The sequence below is a fragment of the Kryptolebias marmoratus genome, linkage group LG23, assembly GCF_001649575.2.
Source record: "Kryptolebias marmoratus isolate JLee-2015 linkage group LG23, ASM164957v2, whole genome shotgun sequence".
Taxonomy (NCBI): Eukaryota; Metazoa; Chordata; class Actinopteri; order Cyprinodontiformes; family Rivulidae; genus Kryptolebias; species Kryptolebias marmoratus.
Genome location: NC_051452.1, coordinates 6818888 through 6837397, shown reverse-complemented (window position 1 = coordinate 6837397; position 18510 = coordinate 6818888). Strand labels below are relative to the sequence as shown.

At 41.2% G+C, this 18510-nt stretch overlaps 1 protein-coding gene across 4 annotated transcripts in view; it reads right to left on the bottom strand.

Moving 5' to 3' along the window:
- The window catches only part of LOC108249006 (collagen alpha-1(XVIII) chain), a 48738-nt gene extending 30805 nt beyond the window's left edge, over positions 1-17933 (bottom strand). For 2 of the 4 annotated variants that reach the window (XM_017438113.3, XM_017438114.3), the window contains exon 1: positions 3904-5347. In XM_017438113.3, the coding sequence (XP_017293602.1) occupies positions 3904-5221 (1318 nt within the window). In that variant the 5' untranslated portion in view covers positions 5222-5347. Of the gene's footprint in view, positions 1-3903; positions 5348-17717 lie in introns of those variants that run through there. The other 2 variants (XM_017438118.3, XM_017438115.3) reach the window with 2 other exon arrangements.
- Positions 17934-18510: the final 577 nt, after the last annotated feature.

The following is an 18510-nucleotide window of genomic DNA, read 5'->3' as shown; positions in this document are numbered from 1 at the left end:
ACATAAGTAATTTTTGTGATTTCATGGATAACCCTAACCCTGAAATAAGCTGAAACCAAGCAATCTCATTCACACGGAAAACAAAAGATCCACACATTTGGTTCCAGGAACCAAACCGGGCCGGGCGCCATTCCATCACGGACTGGAGGATGTGTGGAGGATCAGTCTCAGCTACTACCACACCAGGTTTATGGTCAACAGCTGCAAAGCTAACCGAGCTAAAGCCATTTTTGTGTTTTTAATCCAGTGGTTTGTGAGCTAGTTTGGTAAGAGACATGCAGGGATGTCAAACTCAGCTACACAAGGGGGCCAAAGCAGAGGGCTAATCTCTATCAATATTTATTGAAAAAATACATAAATTAACCTTGGTTTTAGATGCAATGTCAAATCATTCCTATAGAGACATCAATTACTTTTTCCCTGTCACACAAAATTGATCTAATTTAAAAAATACATCATTAGCATTCATTTCTTATCCTTTCTAAACAGCTAAAAAGCTGTGAATAAAACTCTGATCATACAGCTACAAGCATTTAACTTTAAAACAAGAAAAAAAAAAAAAAAAAGACAAATTAAAGCAGACTCGCTGTTAGTCTCATTTCATGGCTCCAAGTTTATCAAGAAGAGTTCGATCTGTCCCGTTTGATGCTCTTTCTACGCCAAAATCAAAGATTACTGAGAAATTAAAACATCTTCGCTTCAAAGTAATGGGGGGGCAGATAAAATGTTACCAAGAGCCGGATCTGGCCGGCCTTCAGTTTGACACCTTTTAGACGGAACGACTGCGAATGCTTAAAACTGTTTTTGTTTGTGTGTACAGCTATTTCCAAAAGGCGCACCAAAAATCTCAGAAATAAAGAAGAGCAGTGACTAAAAGTTAGTAGAAAAAGAAATTTATCTAAAAGTGCTGTGGTTCTGTAATCATGTTTCTAGAAATGATGTCACCTAATCTCAGCTCTGACTGCAAACATGCCATTTTTAAGCACTTAAATTGTGCCTAAGTGGCCCAAAATGGCAGCTATAAATGTTCGAACTGACCCCACTTTGAGTTTTTATAGAAGGAGCGGGTAATTCCCAACTCTCATAAAAGTCTCCCTCAGACACCGTCCCAGTTTCTGTCTGTGCTCATCTTCTGTCTGCCCAGTTACCACCCAACGAGCGCCGCTGGTTTCAGAGGCAGTGCCCTTTGACCCCGTCCTGCCAGCTCGACATTGTTAGCCTCTCTCCTAAACTCGGCACACAATCGATGCAGTCTTTCATCGGAGCGGAGCGTTTTTCCCCGCCCACCCCATCAGAAATGTCACATACAGCCTCCCCACGGCCCCGTCCTCATCCCACGGCCGATGGCCCGACTGACTTCCCCTCTGAGATTCTGGAAATAATCTGGACAGCTGAAGCCTGAGGACGAGCGGGCAGAAGCTGTGACGTAAAATATCAGCAAAAAGACAATTTCAGAAGGAGAAAAGATCCGAATTAAAGGAAGAAAAAAACATAAATGTCATGTTTTTTGGTTTGGTTGAAGAGTTTTGAAGCATGGATTCTGTAAAAAAAAAAAAAAAAATCAAAGTATCCCATTTTAAAAAAATGAGCAATAATGTAATCTCCTGTATCTGTGTGTGAGATTGTCTGTCTGTTAGCAAAATATCTCATGAACCACCAGATTGATTTTAAAGAAACTCACCGAATGTAATAATTGGACGTACATTCACAGCCCCAATTTAACTGATTGACTTTAGCCAACACAAACATGGCTGTAAATCAGTTTTAAAGACACTGAACTAAAGTGTTTCAGTAGCTGAGAGTAATCTCCAACGCATAATTTGAGCACTAATGGATTGTGCGATATCTTCTAATTGGGTTTGACGTTGTGTGTATAGTTATTTAAAAGATTTGACCAAAAACAGCTCTTATTTCATGGCGTCTCAGCATAAACTGATGTTAGTTTAAAACTCTGGCAGTGATAGGCATTCCTTCAAGGAATGCTAAGGTTTTAATTCAGCTTGCTTCAAATTTGATGTGCAAAAATTGCAACAGATGCACATTTTGTTTTAACGTCGGGCTTCATGTGTCAGCGATCCTCCAGGTTCTCTGTGTTACAGCATTTGTTTATGGTGTTCTGGTTGTGTTTATTTTAATAAAGACTTTGTTTAGAAGCTTCTCCCCGGAGTATAAACTCTTACGACAGCACAGTCGCTTCTCTCTGGTCTTTTACCGTCTTCGTAAATTTAGCAGCATGGAGTTGTGACTTCTGGGGTTAAAAGTTTGTGCTTCGCCGCATAAAACCATCATTTTGCGTTTTCCCTTGGGACCTGCGGTTCATGCAAATGTTACAAGCTCAAGTGGTGGATTTTCAGGGTTCTTGGACGTGTAACCCGCACAGGTCAAAAGGTCGTAAGCTTGACATTTCCTACTTGGCTGCAACTATTTGAAGAACGTTATACTCGACAGCCGGACCAAAATTTACACAAGGATTGATCAGGTGGCTTAAAGAGGAGGATGGGAAAGACTTACCCTAAGATTACAATGTTTATTCTAGCATATATGAAAAGAAACAATAAAAGTTGAAACCTTTATTACTTACATATGATTTAAATGGTTCTCATGAAAAGCCTGAGGCTAAGACTGAAACAGAACCAGCTCTCAAAACAAAAATTAAAATTGTTGGTTGGACGAAGAGCAGGGTAATCTCAGAGCTGAATCACCCCAGACAACTGACTCCAAAGGTTTTAAAAACAGGCTTTGCCGTCTCTGTTAGCGCTCAAAGTATGTGTTGAGGATGACTCTCAGCTACTACCACACCAAATTCTAGTTCGATATATGTAAAACTGACTAAGTTAGAACCTATTTTATATTTCCTAAAGTGGATTAGCTGTGGCGTTCATCTTAAAGCCGACTGCAGCTGTCGATGTTCACCTGGTGGTCACTTTCTGAGAGTGTCATTAAAATCTGTCCAATGGTTCATGAGATATTTTGCTAACAGACAAACAAAGGACATACACACAGTTATATCATCAAAGAACTGCCTTGCTTCACGTCACCAAAAAGTCAAGTTCAAAAAGTCCAGTTTCAAGGTGCAGCCTCATTATATGGCAGACAGGAGATCAACTGTTGCATTATGGGTAATGTAGGCAACAGATTAGAAAAAAGAATCAGGATTAATCTGGTTTCGCTTTGCTGATTTGAAAAGTGTTAAAGAGTAAAAGTCTTTGCACCCAAGCAATGCGACAAATAAACTCAAACCTCGACTGGTTGACTGGTATTTTCCTCTAAAGATGACCTTATTACGAATAAAAAAAATATACAAAATATGTCAGACAAAGACATAAAAACAGCAACAATGTACTTGAACGACAGCAAACAGACGAGGAAAAAAACGACAAAATGTGACTGGATTTGCAATGTATCAGCACAGGATGCATTCCAATCCAGCGGGGTTACCTTTCCTGTTACTAACTGACGCACACGCAGGATGCTCGGACTCCTGCGCTCGCTCGGCCAGGAGGCGGCACTCCACCGGGAGGTGCCCGTTTTCCAGCGACGCCCAGCAGCTGTCCTGCAGGACGAAGCAGAAGCTGGGGCAGGGGAGGTAAAGGGGCACGGAAGGTGGAGCGCACCTGGGCGCCAGCAGGAGGCAGAGGAACCACTCTGTGCTGTGGTGACACCCCGCCCTCACGAGCCACGCCCACTCCTGCAGGGCAGCCCCCACCTCCTCCACAGATGTGTGGTTGAAAAAGTTGGGCAGCGTAAAAAACTTCTGCTGCTTGCAAATAGGCCAATCAGAGGGGACGGGGAGACAAGGTGACGCTGGAGTCCCGTTTATTTTAGTAAGGTTTAAATCAGACCCCAACCCGAGCCCCTCCCTGACCTCCGACCCCTGCTCCACCCTCTCCCCTCCCAACCTGCCTGTTTGAGCCGTCATGTTTGGTTTAGCGGCCTCCATCTCCGGAGTCAGCCCATCATTAGTGGTCCAGGCGGTCGTGGTAGCGATCCAGTCCTCCACAAACTTACGGATTTCTGAGGCCACGTTGATAATGTCCTCACCGACCTCGGTTATGTTGTCATCCTTAATTTCTTGACCAACCTTCGTCATGTTGTCATCATTCTTCATGTCCACATCGACTTTGGTCATGTTGCCATCATTCCTAATGTTTACATCGACTTTGGTCATGTTGTCATCGTTCTTCATGTCCACATCGACTTTGGTCATGTTGTCATCATTCTTAATGTCCTCACTGACCTTGGTCATGTCGTCATCATTCTTAATGTCCACATCGACCTTGTTGTCATCGTTCTTCATGTCCACATCGACCTTGGTCATGTTGTCATCATTCTTCATGTCCACATCGACCTTGGTCATGTTGTCATCGTTCTTCATGTCCACATCGACCTTGGTCATGTTGTCATCGTTCTTAATGTCCACATCGACCTTGGTCATGTCGTCATCATTCTTAATGTCCACATCGACCTTGGTCATGTTGTCATTGTTCTTCATGTCCTCACTGACTTTGGTCATGTTGTCATCGTTCTTAATGTCCACATCGACCTTGGTCATGTTGTCATCATTCTTAATGTCCTCATTGACTTTGGTCATGTTGTCATCATTCCTAATGTCCTCACTGACTTTGGTCATGTCGTCATCATTCTTAATGTCCACATCGACCTTGGTCATGTTGTCATCGTTCTTCATGTCCTCACTGACTTTGGTCATGTTGTCATCATTCTTAATGTCCTCACTGACTTTGGTCATGTTGTCATCATTCTTAATGTCCACATCGACCTTGGTCATGTTGTCATCATTCTTAATGTCCACATCGACCTTGGTCATGTTGTCATCGTTCTTAATGTCCTCACTGACTTTGGTCATGTTGTCATCATTCCTAATGTCCTCACCAGCCTTGGTCATGTTGTCATCATTCTTCATGTCCACATCGACTTTGGTCATGTTGAGATCATCCTCAACTTCTTCACTGACCGTAGTCATGTTGAGAATATTTTTAATTTCTTCACCAACCTTGGTCATGTTGTCATCCTCCTTAATGTCCTCAGGAACCTTGTTTATGTTGAGATCACCCTTCACCATCTCCATCGTTACACCACCCGTTGTCATGGCATTCTCCGTGGGTGTCACTGTCGTGGTAATTGGATCTGGGGAAACCGAGGAGGCCTCCAGGTTCCCGGCGCAGAGAACCAGAAGGAGTGTCCACATCTGGCTCTTCATCATGCTGCCGGCTCCTTCACAAATTCCACCTGTCAGACCAGACGGTCCTCAGTTGAATCCAAGCTGCTCAAGAGCCACTGATCATCCGCTGAATGAGACACAGAGTGCCTCCCTTCTCAGCTCCGTCTGCACCGGCGAGGGGGAGACCCAACAAAGGAGGCAGGGTTCAGATACGACTCTGATGACTCCGAGTGGCCCCAACACACCAGAACTCCTCCTACGCTGAAAGACTTGACAAGTGGCTCCCCAAAGACCTCGTCTGCAGCATGAAGAAAAAACACTTCTGTTCCCACAAACATAAACCTTCCTGAGAAATGCTCTGAAACGTCCAGATGTGCTGAATAAAAAAAAAACACATTAACTCAAATTTAGATTTCAGGAGCCGAAAGACTTTGACAGCTTTTGTGCAGGTGTTGTAGAACAGAAGAAAATGCTCTGAAACGCAGAAGAAATTAAACTTGTGCAAAACCCAGTGCCTTTTCTGTCAGACTAATGTGTTAAATTTAGTTTTGGCAGCAAAAAAAACAAAATAAACCTCAATTTTCCTCACTTTTAAAGTTGTGAAATTCTTTAGATTCAACTTTAATTGCGACTGAATGTTTAAAAAAAAGCCTTTATCCAGCTCCAGAAAAGTCTGATTTAAAAAAACAAAACAAAATGGTTTAAATAAATAAGCAACAAAAAGGTAAAAGTCTGAAAAGATACTGAACAGTTTTACATTCATTCATTCATTCATTCATTCATTTATTCATGAAGTTTGATAAAGTTTCCTTTGTTTAATATTTAAAAAGGTATTTTAAAAATTTTAGAAATATGATATTAATTTTGCAGGAAGCCTGAAAACCATTATGACTCTGCAGGAGATTAACCCAGAGTCTGGGACTAAACCGACCAAGCAGCAACAATAAATTATAATTTACACACATGAATAAAACATCCAAAACTAGAAAATTCATTCAGAAAAATCAGCTTGCTTCTATAAAACTCAACAGTAATTTGGGTTAGAAGTAATATAAACTGACAAAATGGCCGTTTTTGAAGTATCGACTGTAGAAGAAGAAACCATGATTAAAATAGATGTTAAAGCTGCTGCCAGTGACTCATTAAAGTCATCAGGGCTCCACACGGGACCAGGTTCAGACGAGACCGGGTTCAGAGCTCCAAAATTGGACCGAGTTCAGAGCTCTAAAACTGGATCGGGTTCAGAGCTCCAAAACTGGACCGGGTTAAGAGCTACATTCAGAACTGGGTTAAGACGGGACCGGGTTCAGGGCTCCACACGGGACCGGGTTCAGAGCTCCAAAACTGGACCGGGTTCAGACGGGACTGGGTTAAGACGGGACCAGGTTCAGGGCTCCACACAGGACTGGGTTAAAATGGGACTGGGTTCAGGGCTCCAAAACTGGACCGGGTTCAGAGCTCCACACTGGACCGGGTTAAAACGGGACCGGGTTCAGAGTTCCAAACAGGACCGGGTTCAGAGCTCCACATGGGACCGGGTTCAGCCGGGACCTGGTTCAGAGCTCCACAAGGGACCGGGTTCAGATGGGACCAGGTTCAGAGTTCCAAACAGGACCAGGTTAAGAGCTCCACATGGGACCGGGTTCAGAGCTCCACACGGGACTGGGTTAAGACGGGACCGGGTTAAAACGGGACCGGGTTCAGGGCTCCAAAACTGGACCGGGTTCAGAGCTCCACAAGGGACCGGGTTCATATGGGACCAGGTTCAGAGTTCCAAACAGGACCAGGTTCAGGGCTCCAAAACTGGACCGGGTTCAGAGCTCCTAATGGGGTTAAGGTTTCATCACTGGTTTCATCAAACTCCCATGACATCTACAGGAAGTTCTCGCCACCATTTCTTGCGAATTTGGCTACCAAAACAGACGACACCCTACTCCTTATCAAGCTGTGGAAGAAGTACAGATTTAAACATCATAACGGGACGATAACGGCTGAATAATAAGAGTCCTTCGCTCCTCGTAGGTTAGCAATCTTAACAGAAAATAGATATTAGATGTGCTTTGAACTGCAGGGATTTAGGCGCTTCTCTCACAGTTCACTTTGTGCACCATGTGGCTGTTTAAAGGGCCGTATAAATAAATGTTGCCTGACTGATTGTTGATTTCACCATTAAACGGACTCTTGCGTCGCGGGGACGAATGTTTAAATAACGAACGCAGCAGCTGATGAATTACACAAGAAACCCAAGCACTAAATAAACGACCTGGCTTCACAATCCCAAACAAAAACAGACAGAACATGAGGTTTATTCCCACAGCAGAGACACGTTTGAATCAGTTTTCCTTGATCCCTCCCATAAAACCAACGGTTAAAACAAAACACAAACGAGCCCCGTGTTAACTTTGTAAGAAATGTGATTAACGGCAGCAGCAGACGTGAGAGGGACGAATGAGAAACAGCAGCTGAGGAAGAGGAGGAGGGCATCTCACGCTGAAAATCCTCAGAAAATGCGCCACTTCCAGGTTCTCACAGACGGGCGATAAGGAAAGGAGGAATCCTCCTGCCTCCTCCTCCTCCCTCATCATATAGCTCATCTCGTCTGCCAAGCTGGGACGTCCAGCTGTTACAAATTCCAGCTCCCGGACCTCCCAGACCTCCCACACCCGCCGTGCACGACACATCTGTCCACACAAAGCTGCTGCTATCAGACAGATGTGCCAAATGCTCCCAAACAGAGGAAAAAAAGGCGACGTTTGTTTCCTGCTAAATCTCACGATCTGCTCATCCAAAACGAACAAACAAGTTCTGTCCGCAGAACGTCTGAAGATCTCTGCATTGAAATCTGTCGCCCGGATTAAGGTTTTATTATCTGAAAGGAAGAAAAGCGTCTTTTCTGCAGTAGAAAGCAGTCAGAGCGACATCAATTTAAAGAATCGTCGAGCTAACGGCTCATTGGAGCAAATTCCCACCATCTAAGCTCAAAACCTGCAGAAGTACATCCAGGGAACACTTTATAAAGTTTTATTAAATGGATATTTTGCTAACACACAAAAACAGGGAAATTCATGAGATCCCCATCTTTCACAGCAGCATGATAAACACTGAAATAAAACGCATAAAATGACAGATTTATCTCCTTCTGAAGAGAAATTTCTGCATTAAAGATCTAAATAAAACCCAATAAACACATTCCTCTCGGAAGCTTGTGGAGAAAGAGAAAAAAATGAGCCTAAAAACAGGAAATAAAAAGATAATTTGGACCATTCCTGCTGTCTAAAAGAAGCCACCAGTTAAATCAAAACAAGGAAAAATCAGACAGAGGCCTTTTGAGCTCATGTTTCACAGTAAAATGAACGAAAACATGACTCTAAAGCGGGATAAGTGGTTAAAATGATGCATCAGTGTCTCACAGTATAAGATTTTCTCTCATCTTTACCAAAGTTATAATCAGATATCAACTAACGTGAAAAGACTCATTAATAAAGTCATAAAAAACATCAACTTCCTGTCTGATTTGCTTCCTCTGAGTCGAACGAATGCAGAATGAATGCGTCCAACGCTACAAAAAGATCAAATTCAAATCATTTCTTCATATTTGTGACAGAAGACTGCATCATCCGTCGACCTTGACAATTAGACAACTTCAGAAATGAGACGCACGAGGCTGGAGGCGTCCTGCAGACTCACACGAGTTACCTCCCTGTGCAACACTTAATCACCGCAAGGCCACGAGCAGCAACTAAATACCCCGCTGAGAGCAACTTTATCAAAGCAGCTGATGGTTGTGAGGTCATGCAGACAGAAAACACAGTGAAACTTTTCTTACAGGGAGGAACAATCAGCAGATTGTAAAAAAAACAAAAAAAACAGCTTCTTCTCAAAGTACGGTGGCCCTGAAGTGCAAACCGCATCAACAAATCACTAAACACAACTACAAATTTAAAAACAACAACATTAACTTACAGGAAGAGGCAGGTATGAGTTGGAAACATCGCCGATTGGATGTTCCCTGTGACCCAAACGTTAATAATAAAAATAATAAAATGGTTTAAAATCAGATGCATCAGATGTTATTGTGCTTAGATGATGTAGTCATGTTTTTTAAGATGGGTTTAGTGATTCATTGGCGCGGTTTGCTCTTCTTTAAATAAATGTGATCCGTACTAGCAAATCTTAGCGATCCTGGTAACTAAAAAAAAAAAAATCTAATCTACCTTTAAATTAAAGTCTGACACATCTGTCTTCTGAAATAGTCCTTTTAATTTCTTTTAAAATTGACCATTTTTCTCTGCCAGCTCAGCTGTCATAGCGCAGGGAAATCCCTTCATATAATGTTTGGCGTCATCATGAAGCTTGGAGATTCCTCTTTTTAAAGGGGGTCACTCCAGAACGATAAAATATCGACTTTCCAAACCAACGCTCTCATAAACAAAACCAGCTTGTTGCCAAATCTCAAGAAACTACGAATCATTTTGAAGCTTTTGAGACGAAAAATATGAAAATAATAAGAACCCAATATTGAGAATTTCCTTATTGTGACATTTAAATGTATAAAAGATCTGCAGAAGAATACTTAAATATGGCACCAAGCGTTATGATGCTTTGATTCAAGCTTCCTCCGTCCATATAAACTGTATTTTAAACTAAAATCTTACTGAAAAACAGAAAAAGAAAATGTAATTCCCATCGAGAGAGCGACTTGGCGTCTTTTTGCCACCACAGGGACCAGATGTGTTTTCTGCTGAACTGTGTCTGAAACTCGATACTCGGGTTAAACAGAAACGCTGCGAAGCCACCGGCCCCGAGGAGGAGCGGCGGGACCATAAAGTCTTTATTATAAATACAAGATGGACGACAGCGAGACGACAGACGTGAAAACAAATGAAGTACTAAAAATTATCTGAAGCAGCTGCAAAACATAGAAAATAAACCTGGAAACGACTCTTTAGCTGCTAAAACACACAAGTTGGGCACCAAAGCTTTAAACACAGATCTCTTGTGATCCGTTAGCCCTCAGAGTATTTGTTGGGAGTAACCCTCAGCTACTACCACAACAAACTTTAGCTCAATATCTGTAAAACTGGCAGAGTTATAGTTATGTTTGTGCTTAAATCTACTCTGAAAAGATTGTTTTCCTGCCACCGGATCCTAAACAAGAACAAAAGCATCACTGTTGAATTTTCTCTGAAATACAAACTTTTTTTTTTTTAAGATCAGAATATTTAATCACATTTTATTAAATCTTGATGCAGTGCTCACATCACCCAGCAGATGGGAGCAGAGATCTGATCCATCACTTTTATTACTATATTTAAGAGTATTTAAAACAATATCAACAGAAAATCAACTAAACGTAACAGATTTGTTGGTCAAACTGTTATATTTTGTTTTTTTTAACTGATTTAACTAAAGAAACGGGAACAAATTGGGTTTTTGTGACAAGCTGCTCCAATTTTTATTTGTTTTTTTTGAATTTTCTGGTTTCATCTGTGAGTTTAGGAGCTTTTGACAATAAAAAGCAGAGAAGGTTACAGTTTTTATTGTCATTTCTTTGTCACCAATCAAATCCAAAGGACACAGTTTAACAGCCTTGAAGGAATGCATATCGCCCACCGTTTTGGAGGAGCCATTTTGGTTCAACCTTGAAAACAACGTGTTGTCTCATGCGATACTAAGGGATGCGGTGTGATCTGTTGGCACTCTTTGTATGCGTTGTGAGTGACTCTCAGCTACTACCACACCAACTTTGAGCTCAATATCTGTAAAAGTCAGAGGTGTGGTCATTTTTGTGTCAATTAGCTGTGCCGGCCATCTTGAATTGGGTTGACTCTTAAAATTAAACAGCTGTTCATGCAATGATTACGTTCTTTTTAGTGATTCATGAGACATTTTGCTAACATGACGCACAAACAAGGGCAGAAACATTATCTGTCCTTCGCTGGCGGGCAATGAAGGTCGTGAACGTTAAAGGAGGGGAAGCCATCTTTGATTTGGCAAAAGGCTGATCTGTATCATCTCAAAGATCTGTACCTTTCTTCAATTATTTTAAGTTCAAGGACAAAAAAAAAGTTCTCCTTGAGGCGCTTTGGCAGAAGCTCAGCAGAAATCCTCCTCCTCCTCCTCCTCCTCCTCCTCCTCCNCCGAGATCTGACGCAGTTTTTTCCCCCCTTTCTGTGACCAAAAATGACCAAACGCGGTGGAATGCGTCCATACATCCTCCTCCTCCTCCTCCTCCCTCAAAGTGGCTTTCTGACAAAAACAAAAGAAGCTGAGAGACAAGTTTTCTCATCCAGCCTCGAGCAACGGATTCCCTTTAAAGATCCACTGAGTGAAGATTTATGTCGACGAGAGCGCGTGAGTGTGGAAAATTAAAAATAAAATGCAACGCTATGGGGGAAATGACCAACAGGAGACGGTTAACCCAATGAACGGTCGGGCTGATTAAAAGCAGACACTCAGCGGGAGCTTCAGGCGACACAAACGTGAGGTTTTAATTCCTGCAGCTCAATATCCTGAACTCCGGAGCAAGAACTGCTCATGACCCCAAGATCAGAAAACGCTGATCCGCCCACACGGAGCTGCTAACATTAGCCGATTCTGATTTTAGAAATCCTCCAAAAAAAAACCAAAACAGGAATGTTTCAGATTTTTGTCCAATTGCAAAAGAATTTTGGCCTACAACAGGAAATGTTAATATTTAATTGCACGAGTGCAAATTTGAGCTTTTTGAGCAAACATCGCCTCAACTGTTGCTATTCAAATAATTGCCTTCAGTCTGACGCTTCTTCAGCTCAGCTGCAACAAGAATAATTTCCCCTCTCTCCTTCTGAAGAGGTTTTGGTCGTCTTCAGTGACTCCTCCAAGGTGTGGCGTCCCACAGGGCTGTTGTCTCGGTCCCGTTCTTCTGTCAACAAACTCCTCTGAGATTAACAAAGCAGTAAAATTTTATTAGTTGTGCTTCATGTCAAACGAGATCATCTTCACTTTGATTTGGTTTAATTCAGAAAGACTGCGTTTCTGAGGATGCACTAGGAAAATAAAAAACAGCCCCAGAACTTCTGGTAGGGTTCTGCTAATTGTTCTTATGGCACTGCTGAATTTACACACCTCACCCAGACACAAATGAGGGGTTTTATTTTCTTAATTCCTAATTTTTATATCAGCAAACACAAAAATGACTATAACTCAGTCGATTTTACAGATAATGAAGTAAAATTTGATGTGGTAGTAGCTGAGAGTCATCCCCAGGTGATGTGAGAGTTGGCCATTACCTACAGGAGTTAAACCTTTGTCTTTTAGCTAAAAATACCAGGAACCACCAGACGGATTTTACTGAAACTTCCAGGAAGTAATCAGTGTGTGAACATCCAAAACTGATAAAATCCTGGAGTCAAGCAGATTCAAGATGGCCGCCACAGCTAATCAATGTGAACCAGATGTTGAGGTAAAATCTGGTGTGGTTTTAGCCCAGTCATCCCTAACAGACACTAAGGTGATATGGATTCCTTCAAGGAACGTTAGGCCTTTAATTTAACAACTCGTTCCACGTACAGGCAACCACACACAAGAAGAAAACCCCATCGCTGTCTCGTTACGCTACAACTGAACTCACGTATGGTATTTGTAGGGTTAACACTGATTAGATCTTAAAGAGATGAGCAGGTGGAGCCGCCATCAGAACCAGCTCTGCAGCTGGAAGAACAAAACATTCCCGAGAAACGCCGATCTGAACGGCGAGGTCCGATTGTTTCCCCAACAGTCGGATGAAAGACGTGAAGCCAAACATCCTGCCACCGCTCGGCGTGATATCACGCCTCGGCTGTAACAGTTTAAAGGCTCGCAGCAGGCAGAAAACACCCTCACCTCTGAGACTTTGATGTCTCGCTCGTTACAGTCTACGGGAGGCGGCGGGGCTGGGTTGGAGACGCACTCGGGATGAAGGCTGGAACTGCACATAAAAATGAGCAAACCGCAGAGCAGAAATGTCCTCCAGGCGACGAGCAACACAAGGAGCGCCATGAGGCCAGAGCTGCTGCTGTTTGTTCAACGTGTCCACACAAAGCCTCATTCTCTGCTGCTTACATCTGTGGTTTTACTCTCCAAACAGCAAAGATTAGGGTCAAACTCGGGTAATAAACTCATATTTGTGCACATAATCCCATCTAACCAACCGCTAACATCACAGCTCAGACTAAAACCTGGAAAGGTTTGCTCTAAAAGTGAAAGTTTAGTTAAGGTCTACGATCAGATTTAGATTTTGATGAATACTTGGAACCAAATTGGCCCGTATGGGGGATCAGTTCTTCTTGAGCCAATCAGAAACAAAAAAACATGACATGACTAGATGATAAAACCTTTGGGTTACACTGATTTTAAACATTCACACAAAATATTCACGTTAAGACAAATGTCTCATTTTTCTTGGACAAAAGCTAAATTTATCTCCGTCCTTTAAAATGTTCCTGAGGTGTCGGACAGATTGGACTCTGATCCCATTTGTGGCGTTCACGGAGTTGGGATCTCAAGTAGTTGGAAATTAATGGGAATTTATAGTGAGAAACAGGGACAAAATGGAATTTAAGACAATGAAGATTGACTCTTAACAGGGTTTTAAAATATAGCTGGAGAAAATACATTTAATCTTAAGTAAAACAACCAGATTTCATTGCTCTACCTGGACATGTGGGGACAGATGGGACGTGTAACATTTTTAAAGTGGGGGGTTAAATGACAGATCCTGATCAAAACTAAAACCACGATTCGTCACATCAGAACTGGAGGCCAAATTGATGTCATCCAGAGGAAATGAAAGGTCGCAGAGTTTGTCCTAAAAACCACAACATCTGACTTGTTTGGGTTTAAAAGCAGAAACTAAGAGTCACCAAGAGTCAATTCAGATTAATTAACTTTTTTTTAAAAAGTCTAGATTAGCCACTGAATGTCTGGATAATTCATACAAAGGAGGGCACAATAAAAAAACAACAAAAAATTAGATAAAAACCAGTTAATTCATTACTTCAACTTGATTTTACTGTTTATATAGTTGTTTTTTCTGTAGATCTGTGTTTTTATCAATCCCATTCACACCACAGACATCTCAAGTAATCAGCTTTTCCATAATAAAGTCAGTAAACTTGCTCTCAGGTAGCGACTCGTGTCATCATCGGTTAATCTGTAAAAACTACAAAATAAAATCCTTACATCGGTGAAGCTGTAGCTCGTTAAGGTTTCCTACAAAGATGAGATTAAATGGTGGAAAACACTCGAGTTGATGAAATGTTCACGTCTGAACAGGACTAGGATTGACATTTTATCAAACGCTGCAGTATGTTTAATTTTTTGATCAGAAGCTACAGGATGATGTAAACACCTGAAACCTCGGTCTGACTCCGACGCTCACCTGGAGGAAAAATTTCCCCATAAAACATGAGACAGACGTCTCCAATGGAAAAAATCAGGTCATCGTGTTCAGACAGGCACAAACATGAGAAATAAACTGAGCCTGAGAGCTCCAATTATCCCATATAAGCTCCCCTGTTGTTTTAACATCCTCAGCGTACGGCACACAGCTTACACACGTTTATTATTTAGTTTTATTAACCCCGCTGGTGTCTGTTTTTGTTCATTTTACTGGGTTTGGCCACCCAGGGGAGTCGTCTCCGGCTGGTCCTCGGGAAAAAACTGTAAATCTGAGAGTAAACTAACCAAAACATCCCGTACAGACAGTAAATCTCCAGTTCTGAGACCTGATGTTTGACACCAGGCTTTAGCAGTTTCCTTATTTGGTAAAATTCTTGTTTCCTCATATATATATATATATATATATATATATACACACACACACACACATGCACACACACAGTGTTTTCACCTGTGCTTGTAGTCGTGGCAAAACATCTCATGAACCACTGAATGGATTTTAATGAAACCTTACATCTACAAAAGATGAAACCAACACAATTCAAGATGGCCGCCACAGCCAACTGACCTTGGCAAACACAACAAGAGTACCACCAGCAGTACACATTACGTCCATCGGGAACAAAACGAAGTTACTTGGATGTGAAGCTGGAGCACAGGCAAGGTTTTCACAAAGGAGTCGTTTGTGACCTTGACCTTTGACCCCGCAACCTTGAAATCAATAGGGATCATCCATGACCCATGAGGTGTCCAGGTATGCAGTTTGACATTCCTACCCTACACGGTTGCAGAATCAGAGCGTCGACAAGGTTTTCACAAAGAAGTCATTTTTTAATATTGACCTTTGACCCTGTGACTTTGAAATCAAAAGGGATCATCCTCGACCCACGAGGTGTCCAGCTGTGCAGTGTGATATTTCTGGGTCAAATGAAGAACCCTGGACCTTTAACTTTAACAGAGTTCTTTAGAAGAACGCTGGACCTTTAATCTTTTACAGAGTTCCTTAAAATAAAAGATCAGTGAAGTTTGCAGACAGTTCTGTTTCTGGAATGGAGAGAAGGAAGTTAGTTTGAATTCTTGTAAAGCTCGCAGAACATTTCTGCAGCAGAACTGTGTCTCTACATGAATGTGTGGGCTTGTCTAAATGTCAGCATAATTCTGCGCGTGTGTGTGTGGTGTGCGTGTGTGTGTGTTCTGCAGAGGAAAGAACGCACCGGGTAAAAATTAGGTGATGAAGATAAAGCGAGTCTGTTTTACTGGGAGGGACCGAGGAGCCCTGAGGAGGGGGAAATCTGAGCCACAAAACAAACAAAAAAACTGAACAAAAAGTCTTAAACCGAACACCAACTTCACCAAAACCTTTGTCCTTAACGCTGCAGAGAGCTGCGAACACACACGTGCACAAAAACAACACATGGGGGGTTTAGGAGCCCGAGGGCACCGGGGGCCCCTCTGTTAACAAGTCTTATTATGAAAAGGTCAACAACAAGAAAAAATAAAAAAGATCCAAAGGAGACACGATGAGCAGAGAAACAGACCTGATCAAATAAGAGCGAAAACTTCACAAAGTCTTTAAAAGCAGAACAGAGACGCCCAACAGGAGAGACTAAAAGTGACCTCGTGGTGACGTTAAACTTTTGCTCTGTGTCCGAGAAACTAAAACAACAACTGAGACGTTTTTAACGGGGTTTTATGGCAGAGTCTTTATCCAGATCCTATCGCCAATAAACTTTGATTATGATTAACAAATCAAAGGAAACTATATCAAAAAATCGATTTTAACATGGGCATTTTAAAGGTTTTGTTAGAATCCTCCAAAAGGAGATTTAATTTGCTGCAAATTATTATTATTAGACAGAAATACTATTTTGAAAAACAGTAATTAGTTGATTAAAGCTTTACAAAATAAAAAATTCAGAATCAGCTTAGAGATCTACAAATGGTGCACCTTTATATGAAACTACCCAAAATAATAACATTTCTAAAAAGAAAGGCACAACAAAATAAAAAAGACTAGACAAAAAGAGACCAAATACAAACAGACTCGAAGAGCTCTGAAAACCTGATATAAATTAATCTAAAATAAACTAAATTCAAATACGTCACAGGAATACAAACTATGTTAAAGATGCACAAAAACAATGATTAAAATATCCGGGACTGCCAAAAATATTAATATTTTACCACGAAATGGCTTAATTAGAGACGCAAACACAAATATATACCAACAATAACACAAAGTGATTACAAATGACCACAAGAAGATGGTCTTTTTCCACCAGGGGGCACCGAAGAGTAAAGAGTTTTATCTACATCAGCTGTAATCCTAAAGAAACTCAACAGTTTGACATTTACGTTAACAAAATAGTAATTTAACACTAATGCTAATGTCTTCATTCATGCTGCTCAATTTATCATGGTGACCTACGCACAAATATAACCTTAGCCCCGCCCCCTGGCTCAACAGTCTGCGTTGTGCGTTTAACTACGGAAAACAGCTGAAATGACTGAAAAAGAGACGTTTGGGATGGAGAAGCGACAAGTTTGAAGTACTTTTACATTCAGAGTAAAGTAGGCAGGTAAAAGGGCTTTGTTTACAATGAGCGCGTACCCGCGTTTTAGACTTTCATATCAGTATATCTAGAAAACTACTGGAGTAAACTCTTCCAAACTTCACCGTGTGGTATAATTTAGAATAACCTTTTTTAATCATGTTTGATTTTATAGTTTGCAAAGAGTATTTTTAAATGTGCATTTAACTACTTGTATTATTTTATTTTTTATTTTTTAACCAACCCTGACCTGAAATGGGGGCCATAAATGAAACACTGCTTTGGGTCCTTCACAATCTTTAGCCGGCCCTGACATAAACATGTGCAAAACTACAAGGAAAAAAACTTAAATTACAACAGACGTGTGTGCAAGATATTAAATTAAAAACATGGCAATACAACTGCAATAAAACCAAAAACTGATTCATTTTAAACAGGATTATTGACTCTTTTCCTGCGTTTTTACCGCTTTAATCGAGTTTAACGGAAATATGTTCCACTTTAAACCAATAATAAAACAAAAGCATAAGTTTAAATAAGTTATAAATCACAGAAAATCAACTTACCTGTCCGTTGAGGTTTTATCCGAGCGACCAGAACGACGACAAAGATGCTAATTATCGACCACCTGTCGCGCGCACCCATCCTTCCGGTGGCGACGTATTTTTTACGGTTACAGCAGAAAATAAACTTAAAATAAAATCCGTTCAGAAGCTTAAAACGGGATCGGTGCTCATCTCCGACACAGAAACTCAGCGACAGGAAGCAGAAAAAAGAAGGAAAAAAAAAAAAAAAAGCTCTCCTCCCGTTAACCTGCGCGAGCCTGAACGCACCTTTTTTAACCGCTTCCGGTAGGGCGTTTCAAAGTAAAGGCTTTTCGGAATACAACTTCCGGACGGAAAGAAGGAAGCGCATTTTTATAAAAAGTAAAATAAAATTCACTATAAAAAGAAAAAATAAAACTTGTTAGTGGATCTTCTGCTTAAATGTCACAATTCTGACCGATCAAAACAAATAAAACATATTATAAAACAAAACTAGCATTCCTTAAAGTAATGCATGTCACCCGCCACCTTGCCTGCCAAAGTTTTCAACAAAATTCTCACACAATCTGTTAACGCTCAGAGTATGTGTTGAGGATGACTCCCAGCTACTACCACACCAGATTTTAGCTCAGTATCTGTAAAAATGACTAAACTATAAGCTTTTTGGTGTTTCCTCAATTGATTAGCTGTGGCGGCCATTTTTAATCAGGCTGATTCCAAAAGTTAATCAGTTGTAGATGTTCATCTAATAACTGCTTTCTGAGAGTTTCGTTAAAATCCGTCAAGTGGTTCATGAGATATTTTGCTAACAGAC